Below are 13,134 nucleotides of genomic sequence, written 5' to 3'. Positions count from 1 at the left end.
AGGCACCTATATTCTCTTATTGAATAATTAGATGCTATCTTTGAATACATGGCCAAAGTCTGACATCCAATAAATCCAAGACAAAGCCTCAATTAGCCCAGATAATGCCCATAAAGCCAGCAGTGCTTTACACAGATATGGAAATGTCAGCACCTTCATTTTACAGGAGAAAATGAAGTGCTGAGAGCAGACATGGTCAGATCATATCACATCCAAGAATCCAGACCCTTTTATTCCCAAACTAATTAGTATCTCTTATAACAGTGTTTCTTTACATACTAACAATCCTCTCTGCTGTAACATACAGGAAATATTATCCCAAATCCCTTGGAAAAAGCTGTGATTTTTTTCTATAAAACATCAGAATGTACATTCACTCTGCTTATTTCCAAGTTTAGTAAAAACTGCTCTTCTAATTAAATCGCAGAGTCATTAAGGTTGGCAAAGTCCTCCAAGATCATCCATGCCCAAACTTTGACTGAACATCATCTTGTCAACCAGACTATTGCACTAAGTCCTATGTCCAACCATTAAAATATATCTCTAAAGATGTAAAGAAATAGGAAAAAAGAGACCTGAAAAGATTTGTTAAAATTAAGAGAAATTTTTTCTTGAAAAAAAAAAATCAAGGTTTGGACAACAACCAAAAAACATTTCAATTATTATCCTTGGCACTCAAAAGTGAAAAAAAAAAAAAAGTCCAAGATTTTAAAAGTCTTTGTCCACTTTCAGCAGACAGAGTTAACTGAGCACAAGGAGCTGCTCCACAGAAAAAACCAACTTGGGAAGAAAAGAAAGTGGTTAGTCATGAGGGATTACAATGGCCCATAGTAAACAGTCTGGTTCATCAAACAAACACAGCAAATTCCCCATCCTGCAAGATGCTGGGGAATTCTCCCAGGGGAAGTGCAGGCTCTCTCTGCTTTCCCCCAGTGGGGCTGGGGGTGAGAAGCACCAGATCCCAGCAGGGAAAGCTGAACCTCTGGAGGCTCCCAAGGTGAGCACAGCCCATGGATTCCAACCCAGAGCACACCCAGCAAGGTGCAAATGCACAACCCACTCACCAGTGGGCTTGAGGAGGCTTGCAAAAATAACTTAAAAAAAAATAAACCCTATTTCATGGAACTCTCAGAGCTCACAGCTCCTGTTTCCCAATAACAAACTGTCAGTGCCTTCTGCTGTGGGTTGCAAAAATAAAAAAGCTCAGAGCTGCAGGAACTGCATCCTGCCAGGAGCCCCAGCCTGGCACATTGGGGTCCACAGGAAAAGCCTCTGAGGGCCTTGGACCTGTGTCTGGGGTCTGAGGAATGTGCCATTAAAATCATCTGCTCCTAAAGTGGCAGAAGGGTGGAGGCTGACAATAATAAACTCATCTGAAAGCAGTGTCTTCTCCCCAGCTCTACCAGATACCAAATTAGAAACAGTTCTGGCAGCATTTTGTCTGCTGCCTGTGAGGCAAAAGGGAAGAGACTTGCTAAAATTCAGCTGGCAGGTTTTTGCATTTATCCCAGGTTCAACCAGGGGCAAGTCTGTGGAGTGAGGAACATCCCTGCACTGGCTTCAGCTGACAAGAAACAAAAGGCCCAAGCAATCACAGTGCTGCAGGCTCTTCATTCACAAAAACTCCATTTCTCCATAAAAATATCTCCACTGGACTGAGAAGACTCTCAGAAAAACCATCACAACCAGCTGCTGTTGGCAACCACCAGAGAACCAGTGCTGACCTTTCCTGGACCAGAATTCCCATCCCAGTGAACAAGATGGGCATGAAAAAACACATCTGCACAATCACTGGAGTCACAGAATCGTGGAATGCCCTGAGCTGGAAAGGACCTACAGGGATCATCCAGCCCAGCTCCTGGTCCTGCACAGGACAACCCCAACAATCCCACCCTGAGAGCATTGGCCAAACAATTCCTGAACTCTGCCAGGCTGGAGCCCCCCAAATCCCAACCAGCTGCCATTGTGGAGACACTGAAACTCAACCACACAACATTTTAGCAAGAATTTCCTACTCACTCCCACACTCCATGCCCTACTTTAAGCTTTTAAACCAGTGTGGCTACACAGAACTGAACTCTCCCAGAGCAAACACAGCTTCACACAGCGATGCTTTCCCTCTGCATAATGCTGATTATCAAACCAGGCCAGGCAGGCACAGCAGATCCTGACAGATGCCTCGGGGAGAGAAATTAACCCAAAATTCAGACAAGCAAACCTCTGTCGTATTATGCAGCCTCAGGATACAGACTCATGACTTAACTAAATAGACTTTTCCTGCAGAGGATCTCCTACAAGCCATCGCCCCGTGTTCATCAGGCTCCTGCAGAGCATCTCTGCTCAGCACCCAATTTAATGTGACAAACTGGGAGCTTATCACAGCAGCCATCACACGATGCACTTTGATAGGAAGAGCTCAGAGCCAGCGTGACCTTTTCCAGCATTTTTATAGATTCTTGCATATATTTACTAGCAAACACCAGGGCAACGGGATAATGAGAGCTACTGGTAATAAATACCATGACCAACAAGTCTGATCCTGTGTGAAAAATTACATGTGAAGATCAACAGGGCTGAGGCCTTGAGCAGCAACACTTGGGTGGTGGCAGAATGGAAAAACCTTAGAAATAGGAGGAAAAAGTGGAAGAGACAATTCAGAGTGAAAGGAGGTGATACAAGAGAAAACTGATCAAAAACATGGCTGGGTGAGGAGCAGCCTGGAGAGGTTCACAGAAGACATCTCACTTTATGAGAGCAGAAAGGCAATTCAGCCAACTCCTTCCAAGATGAAAGCCCAGGTGAGACAAGGGAGGCCCAGCAGCCCCTGGGATGGATATCCAATGGGAGTGCATTCCTCAGCTGTCCAGTGCTGCAAGGAAGTGGAGTCAATGACTCTGGTGCTCCACACACCAGCTAATAGCAGGGGATCCTCCCTAGTCTAATGCTGGATTATGCAAAAGACCATCCAGAACTGCCAAGTCAGGGCTTTGCATTATCACTGCACAGCCCAGCAGAGACACTGAGATAAGGCATTAGCCTGGGCAGCAACTCTCATTAACCCTTCTCTCATTAACCCTTCTGTCATTAACCCTCCTCCCTGCTCAGTCCCCACCACGCTGACACATCAGGCTCCTGCTGTCCCTGTGCTCCTGGGAAATGACAGCAATTCCAGCTCTTCTCCATCCCCAGGGCCTCTGGCACAGCCAGATCTCCTCAGAGATGAGGTTCGTGCCTGCAGAGAAGTCACTGCTCTGAGCTGAGGTCAGCCTGGACATCCCTCCTGAGGTGACACCCAGCTCTGAGGACACCTCTGTGCTCCACTGGAGGAAGCTTTAACAGGTCACACTGGACATGAAACAGAGGGAATTCCCATGAACTCATTCCCACAACTCCAGGAACTGAGGAAACACTACAGGACCCCACTCCAAAGAGCAGAACTCTTGTAAACTCACAGCACTTTGCACAGACTATCAAATCCAGGTCACATTTCCAGCCCTGCCTGACCTAACCACCCTTCTCTGAAGAAAACAAGATGCTCTAATATTTGTTTTTCAAGTTGACTGCAGCAAAAGGAACTGCTGTGACCTCGAGTGAGACCCCAAATTAAACATTTCCAGCCTGAAAAAGTTTGCTGCACTCTTGAAATGTTTACCACAATAAATCTGGAAGGTTATTGGTAGGCCATGCAAGGAAGTCTGATTTCAGGAAGGGTGATTGTGACAATACAGCTCTTCAAAGTGGGCTGTAAACTTGTAAGTAAATACACATCCCTGAGGAATAGCCACACTCAGCTTGCACAATAATATTTAAAATACTTCAGAAGAGCAGATAAGTCGCTGTGGTCCTGCTCTCCAGAGTGACAAGGACAGGAATACAGCAACTTGAAATGCAGGAGCTTGCACAGAAAGAGCTCTCCATCCAGAGAACCACACACATGTGGAATTTAATGCCCAATCCAGGCTGTTTGGGGATAAAACAACTCATATCTAGTCAAGAAAGATATTGTAGGCCTTGTCCTACAAAGGTTCTGCAGAAACACAGATTCCCAGCCACACTAACTGATGTGCAACACAGAAATGCCCAAAAATCAGTGGGTTTTGCATGGAATTATGTCCTTGGTGTTATCAGAGCTGCTGACATCAACAACCTGCCAGCACTGCAGTTTCCTCCCAGATGGTGAAATGGCCATGGGCAGCACCCTGAGCCCTCCCTGCCCCAGGCAGGACTTACAGAGGTGTGATGGGAGACGCTGCCGCCGATGTTGAGGTTCTTGAGGAGCTGTGGGGAGCCTCCATACTGCCCCGAGATCTGCTTCCTGACCTCGGCTGCCACGGTCCTGCAACGACACAGGGACAGGGTTATCTCTGACAGGGACATGGCAGGGAGCACACAACCCTCCCCGTGCTGCTGGAGCCAAACCAGGCTCTGCTCACTGCAGTCAAGGCCTGATCCTGGGAGTAGATCCTGCAGAATGAATTTCCAGGAATCATAAAGTTCTCCCAAGGCTGCAGATACATGTTTTTAACAGCAATTAATTTTGGTGGTTTTTTCCCCTTTTGTGAGCTGCTCTTCTGTGCACATCTGTGGCAATAAAATGCACAAATTAAGTTGTTCCCAGCAGGCTCTTCCACAAGGAAAGCTCTTCTCCAGAGTTCTCCTCTCACCCTTCAGCAGTTCCTGGTCACACAGCTGCTCCTGTACTCTGCATTTTCATCCCCCTGCCTATTTTTGGGGTTTGCAGTCACAGTCAGACAAAGGAACAGGAAACAAATGACTGGGTCAGAACAAAAAGGTGTTTCCCTTCCCATGTAGGAAAGGTAAAGGTGACAAGCAGAGGAAATATTGGCACAGAGCCTTGTGTGTCTCTGCCAGAGAGAAATTCCACCACTGGGTGATTTTCTCACCAGGAATGGAAAGCACAGAGCAGCCCTTCCATGCCTGGAGGGGGAAAACTGTGACCCTCCATGGATTTCCGTCTTGGCTAAAGAACCACATTGTCCCTGGTAAGGCTGGAAACACAACAGGTGGGTAAAGACACCTGGACAGGGAAGGAAGAGGGAAATGCTGATGGCCAGGGGCTGTCTGAACAAAGAGCCCCAGCTCCAGCCCCACCACAGGCATCCCCAGCTCTCCATCCTGGATCCAGCAGGAAGCTGCAGCCCCTCTCAGCAGGGATAGCCAAGCCTCTGACATGGGTGGAAATGGTTTTGTTCCAAAAACAAACCAAAACCCAGATTCCTTCCACAAAAAAAAAAAAAAAAAAAAAAAAAAGAAAGCAGCTGTGTAGCTGAAAATCTGCTGAGTAGCCCTGGCCTAGGGGACCTGACCAAAACAAATGTTCCTTTACAGGAGTCAACACCCAATTTATCAGTGACAAACCCACCCTCAGTGTCATTCACTGCACTGCTGGCAGCTCTGGCTCCCAGAGCAAATTCCCAGCTCCAAGGAGACACCAACCAGCCCATAAAGCAGATGAAGAGGCTGCAAGGACAAGGAGTGATTTTTTTTTCTGCTGTATCAGTGATCTTTGAGCATCCTCATGGCTTGAAAGGCTCCTGATCTCACCAGGGGGACTGTGCTGTTTATCAGCACAGCACACAAGCTGCTAAAATTCTGCCAAGGAGGTGGTTAAACCTGTCCTGAGCTAAACCTGGGTGATATCAGGGTGGGCTCCTGCCTTTGGGATTGCTGGTGGGCAGGAATAGAGAAGGGGACTCTAAGAGGGAACTGGCTGGGACAATTGAGGCCACCACAGAGAGCAGATGTTCCCTCAGGCCAGAGGATGGACATAAGATTAGCTAGAGGAAGCATTAATTTGTCTTTTTTTAAAAGTAGACTGCAGGAGGGAAAAAAAAAATATGCATTCTGGCTGCAAGAAATTATTTCCTTCATGTTTGCCTTTATCCACAGGAGCTGATGTTTTCACTTCTGCAGAGTGGCTTCTGTCCTGCTGGGGACAGGGAACATCCAGGAAAAGTCATCTCCCTGTTCCCACCACACAAGAGAGCAAACCACAGGTGCTGATAGCTTTTGTAGGGAAATTCATAGAGAAATTTTGTAAGAATGGATTAAAGTCAGAACTGAACCTCCAATGGGTTCCACCAAGAAACCAGCATCGCTCTCAAGCCTGAAGCACTCCTGCCTCTCCAGCTTTCACAAGCACCCACAGAACTCTTCCCATGTGAAGGAAATGGATACTGTCTAAACCTCAGAATTCCTGAGTGGAGGCTGCAGGAGTTACTGCCATTCATTCCAAGCCTGCAGTGCAATCCACAGCTCAGGTTCACTCCTTCCTGTATCACTGCACTCACAGAGGGTTTGGACACCACTCCCCTACCAGGAAGCATCGTGCCTCTGACACTTAGAAACCATCTCCTAATGTATCCTGATCTCCAGGTGTATTTATGGGTAATCTATACCCCTCTGGGTTTGTGGCAGCATGATCAGGTTCAAGAGCCCTCTCCCACTCCTTTCTACCTGCCAGGTGTCTCCTTCCAGCCTTTGGGCTCCCCTGATCACCCAATGGCTTCTCTAGAGCTGTTCCAGTTGGGAATCTTCACCCTGATCAATCACTCCAGAGAAGGAGCAGAACCTCTGGAGAACCAAATGAGTATTTCTACACTGAGAAAATATCTCAGCTGGCTTCTTTTAGGGCTGTTTCCTCACTGTTTCCTCCCAGAGGTTCCCAGCTTCCCTAAAACAAATAACACCTGGTCCAGTGGAAGGTGTCCCTGACCACAGGATGAGCTTTAAGGTCCCTTCCAACCCAAATCATTCCATCACTATGAACACACTTGCCTTCTCCTCCTCCTCCATTCCCAAAGGCTGTTTGTCCATGACAAACTGTTCATGACCAGCAGTTCATGTCACACTATAACCCTGAGCACTATTTCTAACCTAAAGCAATGCTGGTGTCACACCAAACCTCATCAAGAAAAGAGAAATAAATATTCTCCAAATATAAAAAAAAAAATTAATTTGGTAGAGCTGAAGAGCCACTCAAGCTTTGATAATTAAAAGGACAAATAAAAAACTGCCTCATTAATAACTTATCTGATATTCAACACGTAACCTGGGAACCTCAGACAAACATTCCAGTTAATTACAGCCCAAAGCCTCATGAATGTCTATGTTTAAAGTACATCTTCCCCAGTCACTTCCTTTTTGACCTTCTTCACTGGTTAATTATTGTGTGTGCATGTGGTTAACACAGAAAAAAAACAAAAAACAAAAAACAAAAAAAAAAAAAAAAAAAAAAAAAAAAAAAAAAAACCCACAAAGAAGAGGGAAAAAAATTCCCCTTGGAACTGGCTCCTAAAACAAAACAAAACTGGTCATTCTCAAAGTACTCCGAGCTGCAAATAACAAAATGAAACCATTTGTTTGCACTCCCAGGGTTCTTTAGTACACACAAAAATCATTTCTGTTTCTATGTGCCCTGCCTGGTCAAAGCCAAAAACTGTTCCTTTTAAAAAAAAAAAAAATTTATTTTTTTTTTTTTTTAGCTTAAGCAGCGAACTGGAAATATCAGTTCTTCTTTTTGCCTTCTCAAAAAAAAAAACAAACAAACAAACAAACAAACAATAAAAACCAAAAAAAAAAAAAAAAAAAAAAAAAAAAAAAAAAAAACTCCACAAAATCTGCCTGGTGATGCTGAGCAAGGTCAGGAACTCTCCTGTTTCCCAGCAAAGGTGGGGTCAGGGACAGCCTGGGGTGATGTGAGGAAGTTTCCCTTTTCCACTGGGACAGAAGGCAAATTGCTTCTCCCCATCCTGGCTAATGGCAGAGCTGCTGCTCCTGCCTGTTCCTCACCCTGAGTGCACACCCAAAGGCAGCCTGGCACAGCTGCAGCCCCAGCAGAGCTGCTTCTTCTGCCTCAGAGAGAGAAAACTGCATTTACACATCATTTACTTCTCCAAGAGAAAGCATCACCCTCTGCTCAGCCAGCACTGGAGGCACCATCCATCCTCCTGCCTCACTGCCTTGGATGTGAATTCCCCAAGCCCAGTGGCACTGGCTGTGTTGTCACCTCTGCAGGGAGAGGACCTGGCCCTGTGTCCCCAGAGCTGCAGCTGGGCTGTGCTGCCTGCAGCCCCATCCAGGTGTGAGTCACCACCCAGGGGAGCTCTGCTGCATGAGGGAACCTCCTCCAGGGATGTAGGGAGAGAGCTCTGGCCTGGAGCCACCCTGCCAGTCCAGCCCTGCACCCAGCCTTCCTCCTAAATTCCTGTTTCCTTCTGAGTGAGCTGCTTCCCCTTGGAGTGAAATGGGTTTGATTTACAGCTGAGGAAATGCCCAGCCTGATGATCCTGACCGCTGCAGGCTGCGTGTGGGTTCTTAAATTAACACAGATGAGCAACAACATGTTCCCTTTTTCCTCACCATTGATTAAAAGAGAAAACATCACACAACGCTGCCTGTGGTGCTCTTCTGAAAATATTTCATTATTGAGGCTGAAACGTCACCCCTGGGCTGCAGAGGAGGGAAGGAGCTCCCAGGACACTCGACTGTGGAAATCACCACAGGACTGGATCCTGCAGCACAACAAAGTCACACCTCGAGACAAAAACACAAAGAAGGAAGCCTTTGGCCAGAGAAGCAGCTCTGTAGCAGAGCCCTGGAGATGAAGTTTTGTCCCTGCCTTCTCCCTTGCTTTAAGCAGCCAGGGATTTTCTTGGGCTTCCCAAGTGCTGCTGACTCCCACACTGAGACATCCACAGAGGCTGAACGGGGACAGGCAATGGGAATTCTGGAGAGAACGGGAAAGGGATGCTCTGAAATTCCTGCTAAAAATCCTTTCAGTTGTCTGTGACAGTGTTTTGACAACGCAAATGACATCTGGATGTGGGAAGAGAATAAACTGTGATGAATATTCTGCTGTGACCACGTTTCTGGCCCAATCTGGTGCTCCTGGGAGCCAGTGACAGCTCTGCTGTTGGTTTCAGTGGGTGCAGGTTTCACACCATCCCTCTTTACCCTGGGGCTGGGCAAAGGAGGCTGTCAGCTCCCCTGACACATCATTCAGGGAGTGTAAAAGGGCTCCAAATGAACATAAGTGCAGATTTAGCCTTCCCAAGTCCCCCTTTACAGCACCCCATCAGTGTAAAGGGAGCTGCAACAGAAATAAGATGCTCTGAATGTAGTGAGCACAAGTATTTTCCCCTCAATTGAAATCCATAAAGACAAGCTGTGATTACTCCAGGAATCCCATATAGTATAAGAGCCCTGGGTGATGGGGAATTTCCAAGTCACTGAACGTCTGAGAGCAGGATCAGCCCCAACAGCAGCACCTCATGGGGCTCCTGTTCACATGGAAGCACCTGGGAAGGGGCTGGAGCCACAAAGCCAAAACTCTTTTCTCTGGACTCCACTGACAGCTGGGCACAGGAAAACTGGAAATTCTCAGCAAAAGAATACAGAGCAGTTTTAAAAATCCCACTGTGGGGTTTGTGTGAGGACGACATGCACTGTCAAACAGAGGGCAGGGCGGGTGTGATGCTCCAAGTCACAGGGATCCTCTCCCACTGTGGCAGCAGGAAAGGAAGATCAAAACTCTTTCCAAGCACAAACACATCCATGGTGATGGTGTGACCCAAGGAGCAGCTCTGAGTTCCCCAGATAACCCAGCCTCAGGATGGTGCAAGAGCACTGACAAGGCACTGAGTCAGGGGCTCACATGAAAACCTACACGAGTTTATCCCTGTAATGTTTTTGCTCTGTGAGGTTTAAAGGGGGAGCTTTTCTTTTTGAACCCTAAAAAGCCTGCACACCTTTTCCTCTGTCCCAGGAAACACTGGACTGCTGGGGCATCCAGGGACCCAAAACTGACCCTTTTGGTGGGGGGGTTTCCACATCCTTTTTCTTTGCCATGCAGCCCCATATCCAAAAAATGTGCTGTGATAACACAGCTGGGAATGTGCACCTCACACAGGTGGCACTGAAGCTCCTCTGCTCTCACACTGAGATGGAATCAACAGCCTCAGTGCTGCTACAGAAGCATCATTTCTGCTCCATGTGTGCTGCAAAAGGATGTGATCCACTACAGCTTAATAAACAAACTCCTACCAATATATTTCCAATAAAAAATTAGCAATTTCAGACAAGATCTCAGGGATTATTAAACCACTATACTAAATTTAACTCAGGAGTTTCTTCTTCTCAGGAGTAAAGAAGAATTAGTAAGTACCTTTGATGGCCAAATTCCAATTTAAACCCATCCCACACAAATGCAGCAGGACCTAATCATGAAGACACCTTGTAACACAGTCTTTAAAAGAGATTTTAGAACTGCTGGGGCAATTACTGATAGCCTCAAGATCTGGATGCAATGCCCAGGCAGAGCACGGCACTGACACTCTGATCATGCCCTTGAGGGGCACCACGGTGGCTGAAGAAAGGCACAGCAGGTAAATCTGAGCTCTGGGGACACATCCCTGGGCTTTCCAAGAATCAACTCAGCCCATCCCACGTTTGTTTTTCTACCTCTACTGTAACAACCAGTTTAGAAACTTTCAGCTGGTCTAAAGGAATCCGTGTTGGTGGATATGAACAGACATCCATTTGAAGCACAGAGGCAAAGCAGGAGCAGCGTGGCTATTTCCTGTGAATAAGAAAAATGCTACGTCTACCTCGGTGAGTCAGCCAAACCGGAGGGCAGAGTGTGAAAATGTGAGGGATCTATTCTTCTTGAAACAATGGAACTGGGGGAGGGCTTCCAGCAGCCACCAGCACAGCTCTGGGACTTCCTTGCACTGCTTGCTCCAATCTCTCCCCCCTGGAACAGTGACATTCCCAGCAGCACGTTCTGGGCCAGCAGGAGAAGGGCAACAGCCCAGCCTGGGCATCCCCAGGTGCAACACTCTGCACACAGGTTTTTGCCTCCCATGTGCACTGGATGTGCAGGCCACGAACCAGAAATTCAAGATTTCTCAGAGTATGACAATAATACAACATGGGAAACCCCATAGAAAACACAACAATCCCACGAGTGCAAAAGAAAGCTGGAGATGCAAGAGCCCACTGACCTCACTGCAAAGCATCCGGGTCCTTCTACAGGTACAGGTGAAGCCAACCTGTTTAAGGACCACAAACACACTGGGAAATGCCCAGGGTGGATCAGGTTGGCCCAAAAGGGGCACAGAGGTGACACAGCTGTGCTACAACCCAGGGAACCAGGCAGGAGCACTGAGCACCACCGTGGTCACCCCAGGGCCATCTTATTTAACTTCCTGCCAGGGCTGCACAGCTCTGACCTCCAGTGCTTGTCTCTCTCTCTCATGTGATTATTTCTATGACTACAACCAAGAAGCAGGAAAAACAGCCCGGCAGCAAATCCATCTCTCCCCATTCCTTGACCTGTCACATGAACCCCCGGCTGGTGCACGTCAAAACGTGCAGAGAACCTGAAGAGAAGAGCAATGTTTTCACCTGTTTCCAGCTCATGAGTGGGGTGGGACTGATGTCACTCCTACCCAGCCTTTTCCTTTGGCCTCCTCTCCCTTTGTCCATGACCCTTCTCCATCACAGCCTCTCTAACTGCACCTATTTGTACCTACAAGCTTCTCACTCAGTGGCATGACAATGAGACTCCTTTTGGTGCTGTCACAGCCTCCTGAACAGCCCTGGCAGAACTGATGGCTCTGGCTCTCACTCCAGTGCTGGTTACAGGTAGGAGAGGTCACCAAAGGCTAATGCCCAGACCTGCAAACAGAAAATCTGCTCCCACCTGGAACCATAATTTCTATAAATGCTCCTATTTAAAAAAAAATAACCAAAGTTTGGGAAAACACAAGGATGCTCAGCACGGCGAGGCTCAGGCAGCTCGGCGGGTCCAAAGGAGCGGGGACAGGGCGAAGCAGCCCCGCTCACACACACACACACACACACAAAAGGCAGGGAAGGGCTCCAGGGGAACGGAGCTCTCTCCATTTCCCCGCCGGAGGGAGGTGGGCGCTCCCCGCCCGGCTGCGGGCCCGGGGCAGGGCCGGGCCGCCCATTGTGCGCCGAGAGGGGCTGCACAAAGCGCCCGGCCGGCCTTTGTTCGCGGGAGCGGAATTCCACGGCTCTTTTCCTCCTCTTTCTCTCTCCCTCCCCCGCTCCGCCGAGGGAGCTCCCCGGGGTGGGGGAAGGCCCCGCGCTCGGTGCCCGCTCCGGGCCCTCTGTGGCGGCCGGGCCGGGCCGGGTTGGGTTGGGGCGGACCCTGCGCGGCTCCCCCGAGGCCGGCGGGGCGCTGGAGCCCCGGGGCCGGGCCGGGCCCGCTCTCCCTCCCCGGGGCGCGGCTCGGCGGAGCCCCCACGGCCGGGCCCGCTCTCCCTCCCGGGCCGCCCCGGTACCTGCTGATCTTCTGTGCGAAGGCGCGGCGCTCGGCCATGGCCGCGCTGCGGGCTCCGCGCTGCCGGCCCCGGCCCCGGCCAGCGCTGGGCCGCCGTAAAGCTCCGCCGAGCCGCGCACAGGGCGGCGCAGCTCCTTCCCTCCCTCCTTCCCTTCCCTCCCGCCCCCCGCGCTCCGCTCGCTGCCTCCGCCCCCTTCCCGAGGGGCCGCTCCTCGCGGATATACGGCGGGGAGTGACCGCGGCCGGCCCCGTCCCTGCTTCGGTCCTGTCCCTGTCCTGCCCCTGCCCGTGTCCCCATCCCTGTCTCTATCCCCATCCCTTGTCCTCATCCCTGCCTCTATCCCCATCCTTTGTCCTCATCCCTGCCCTTATCCTCATCCCCATTCCCTGTCCTCATCCCTGCCCCTATTCCCATCCCATGTCCTGTCCCTGCCCCTGTCCCTATCCCTTGTCCTCATCCCTGCCTCTATCCCCATCCCTTCTCCTCGTCCCTGCCCCTGTTCCCATCCCTTCTCCTCGTCCCTGCCCCTATCCCCATCCCCTCTCCCCCTTCCTGCCCCTATCCCCATCCCCTGTCCTCATCCCTGCCCCTGTCCCCATCCCCTGTCCTCATCTCTGCCCCTATCCCCATCCCTTCTCCTCATCCTTGTCCCTGTTTCCATCCCTGTCCCCATCCCCAGGGTTGTGACCCCCGCCAGCCTCAGGCTCCAGCCCGTCCCCGTGTGGTGTGACTTTATTCCCGTGTGAAAGCTCTTGGGTTGTTCCCGGCACTGATAGGGACCCGCCGGTGGTTTGGGAAAAAG

At 49.6% G+C, this 13,134-nt stretch overlaps 1 protein-coding gene across 4 annotated transcripts in view; it reads right to left on the bottom strand.

Annotated features, from left to right (window-relative positions):
• Positions 1-12,396, bottom strand: part of DOCK7 (dedicator of cytokinesis 7) — a 92,220-nt gene extending 79,824 nt beyond the window's left edge. For all 4 annotated transcript variants that reach the window (XM_083867528.1, XM_083867529.1, XM_083867530.1 and 1 more), the window contains exons 1-2: positions 12,333-12,396; positions 4,231-4,336 (exon numbers count right to left, since the gene is read on the bottom strand). In XM_083867528.1, the coding sequence (XP_083723654.1) occupies positions 4,231-4,336; positions 12,333-12,370 (144 nt within the window). In that variant the 5' untranslated portion in view covers positions 12,371-12,396. The remainder of the gene's footprint in view (positions 1-4,230; positions 4,337-12,332) is intronic.
• Between the last annotated feature and the right edge of the window lie 738 nt (positions 12,397-13,134).

Source organism: Zosterops lateralis (assembly GCF_965231275.1).
Source record: "Zosterops lateralis genome assembly, chromosome: 9".
Lineage (NCBI taxonomy): Eukaryota > Metazoa > Chordata > Aves > Passeriformes > Zosteropidae > Zosterops > Zosterops lateralis.
Note: the sequence above shows the minus strand (reverse complement) of the source record. Positions and strands in the feature narration are given on the sequence as shown.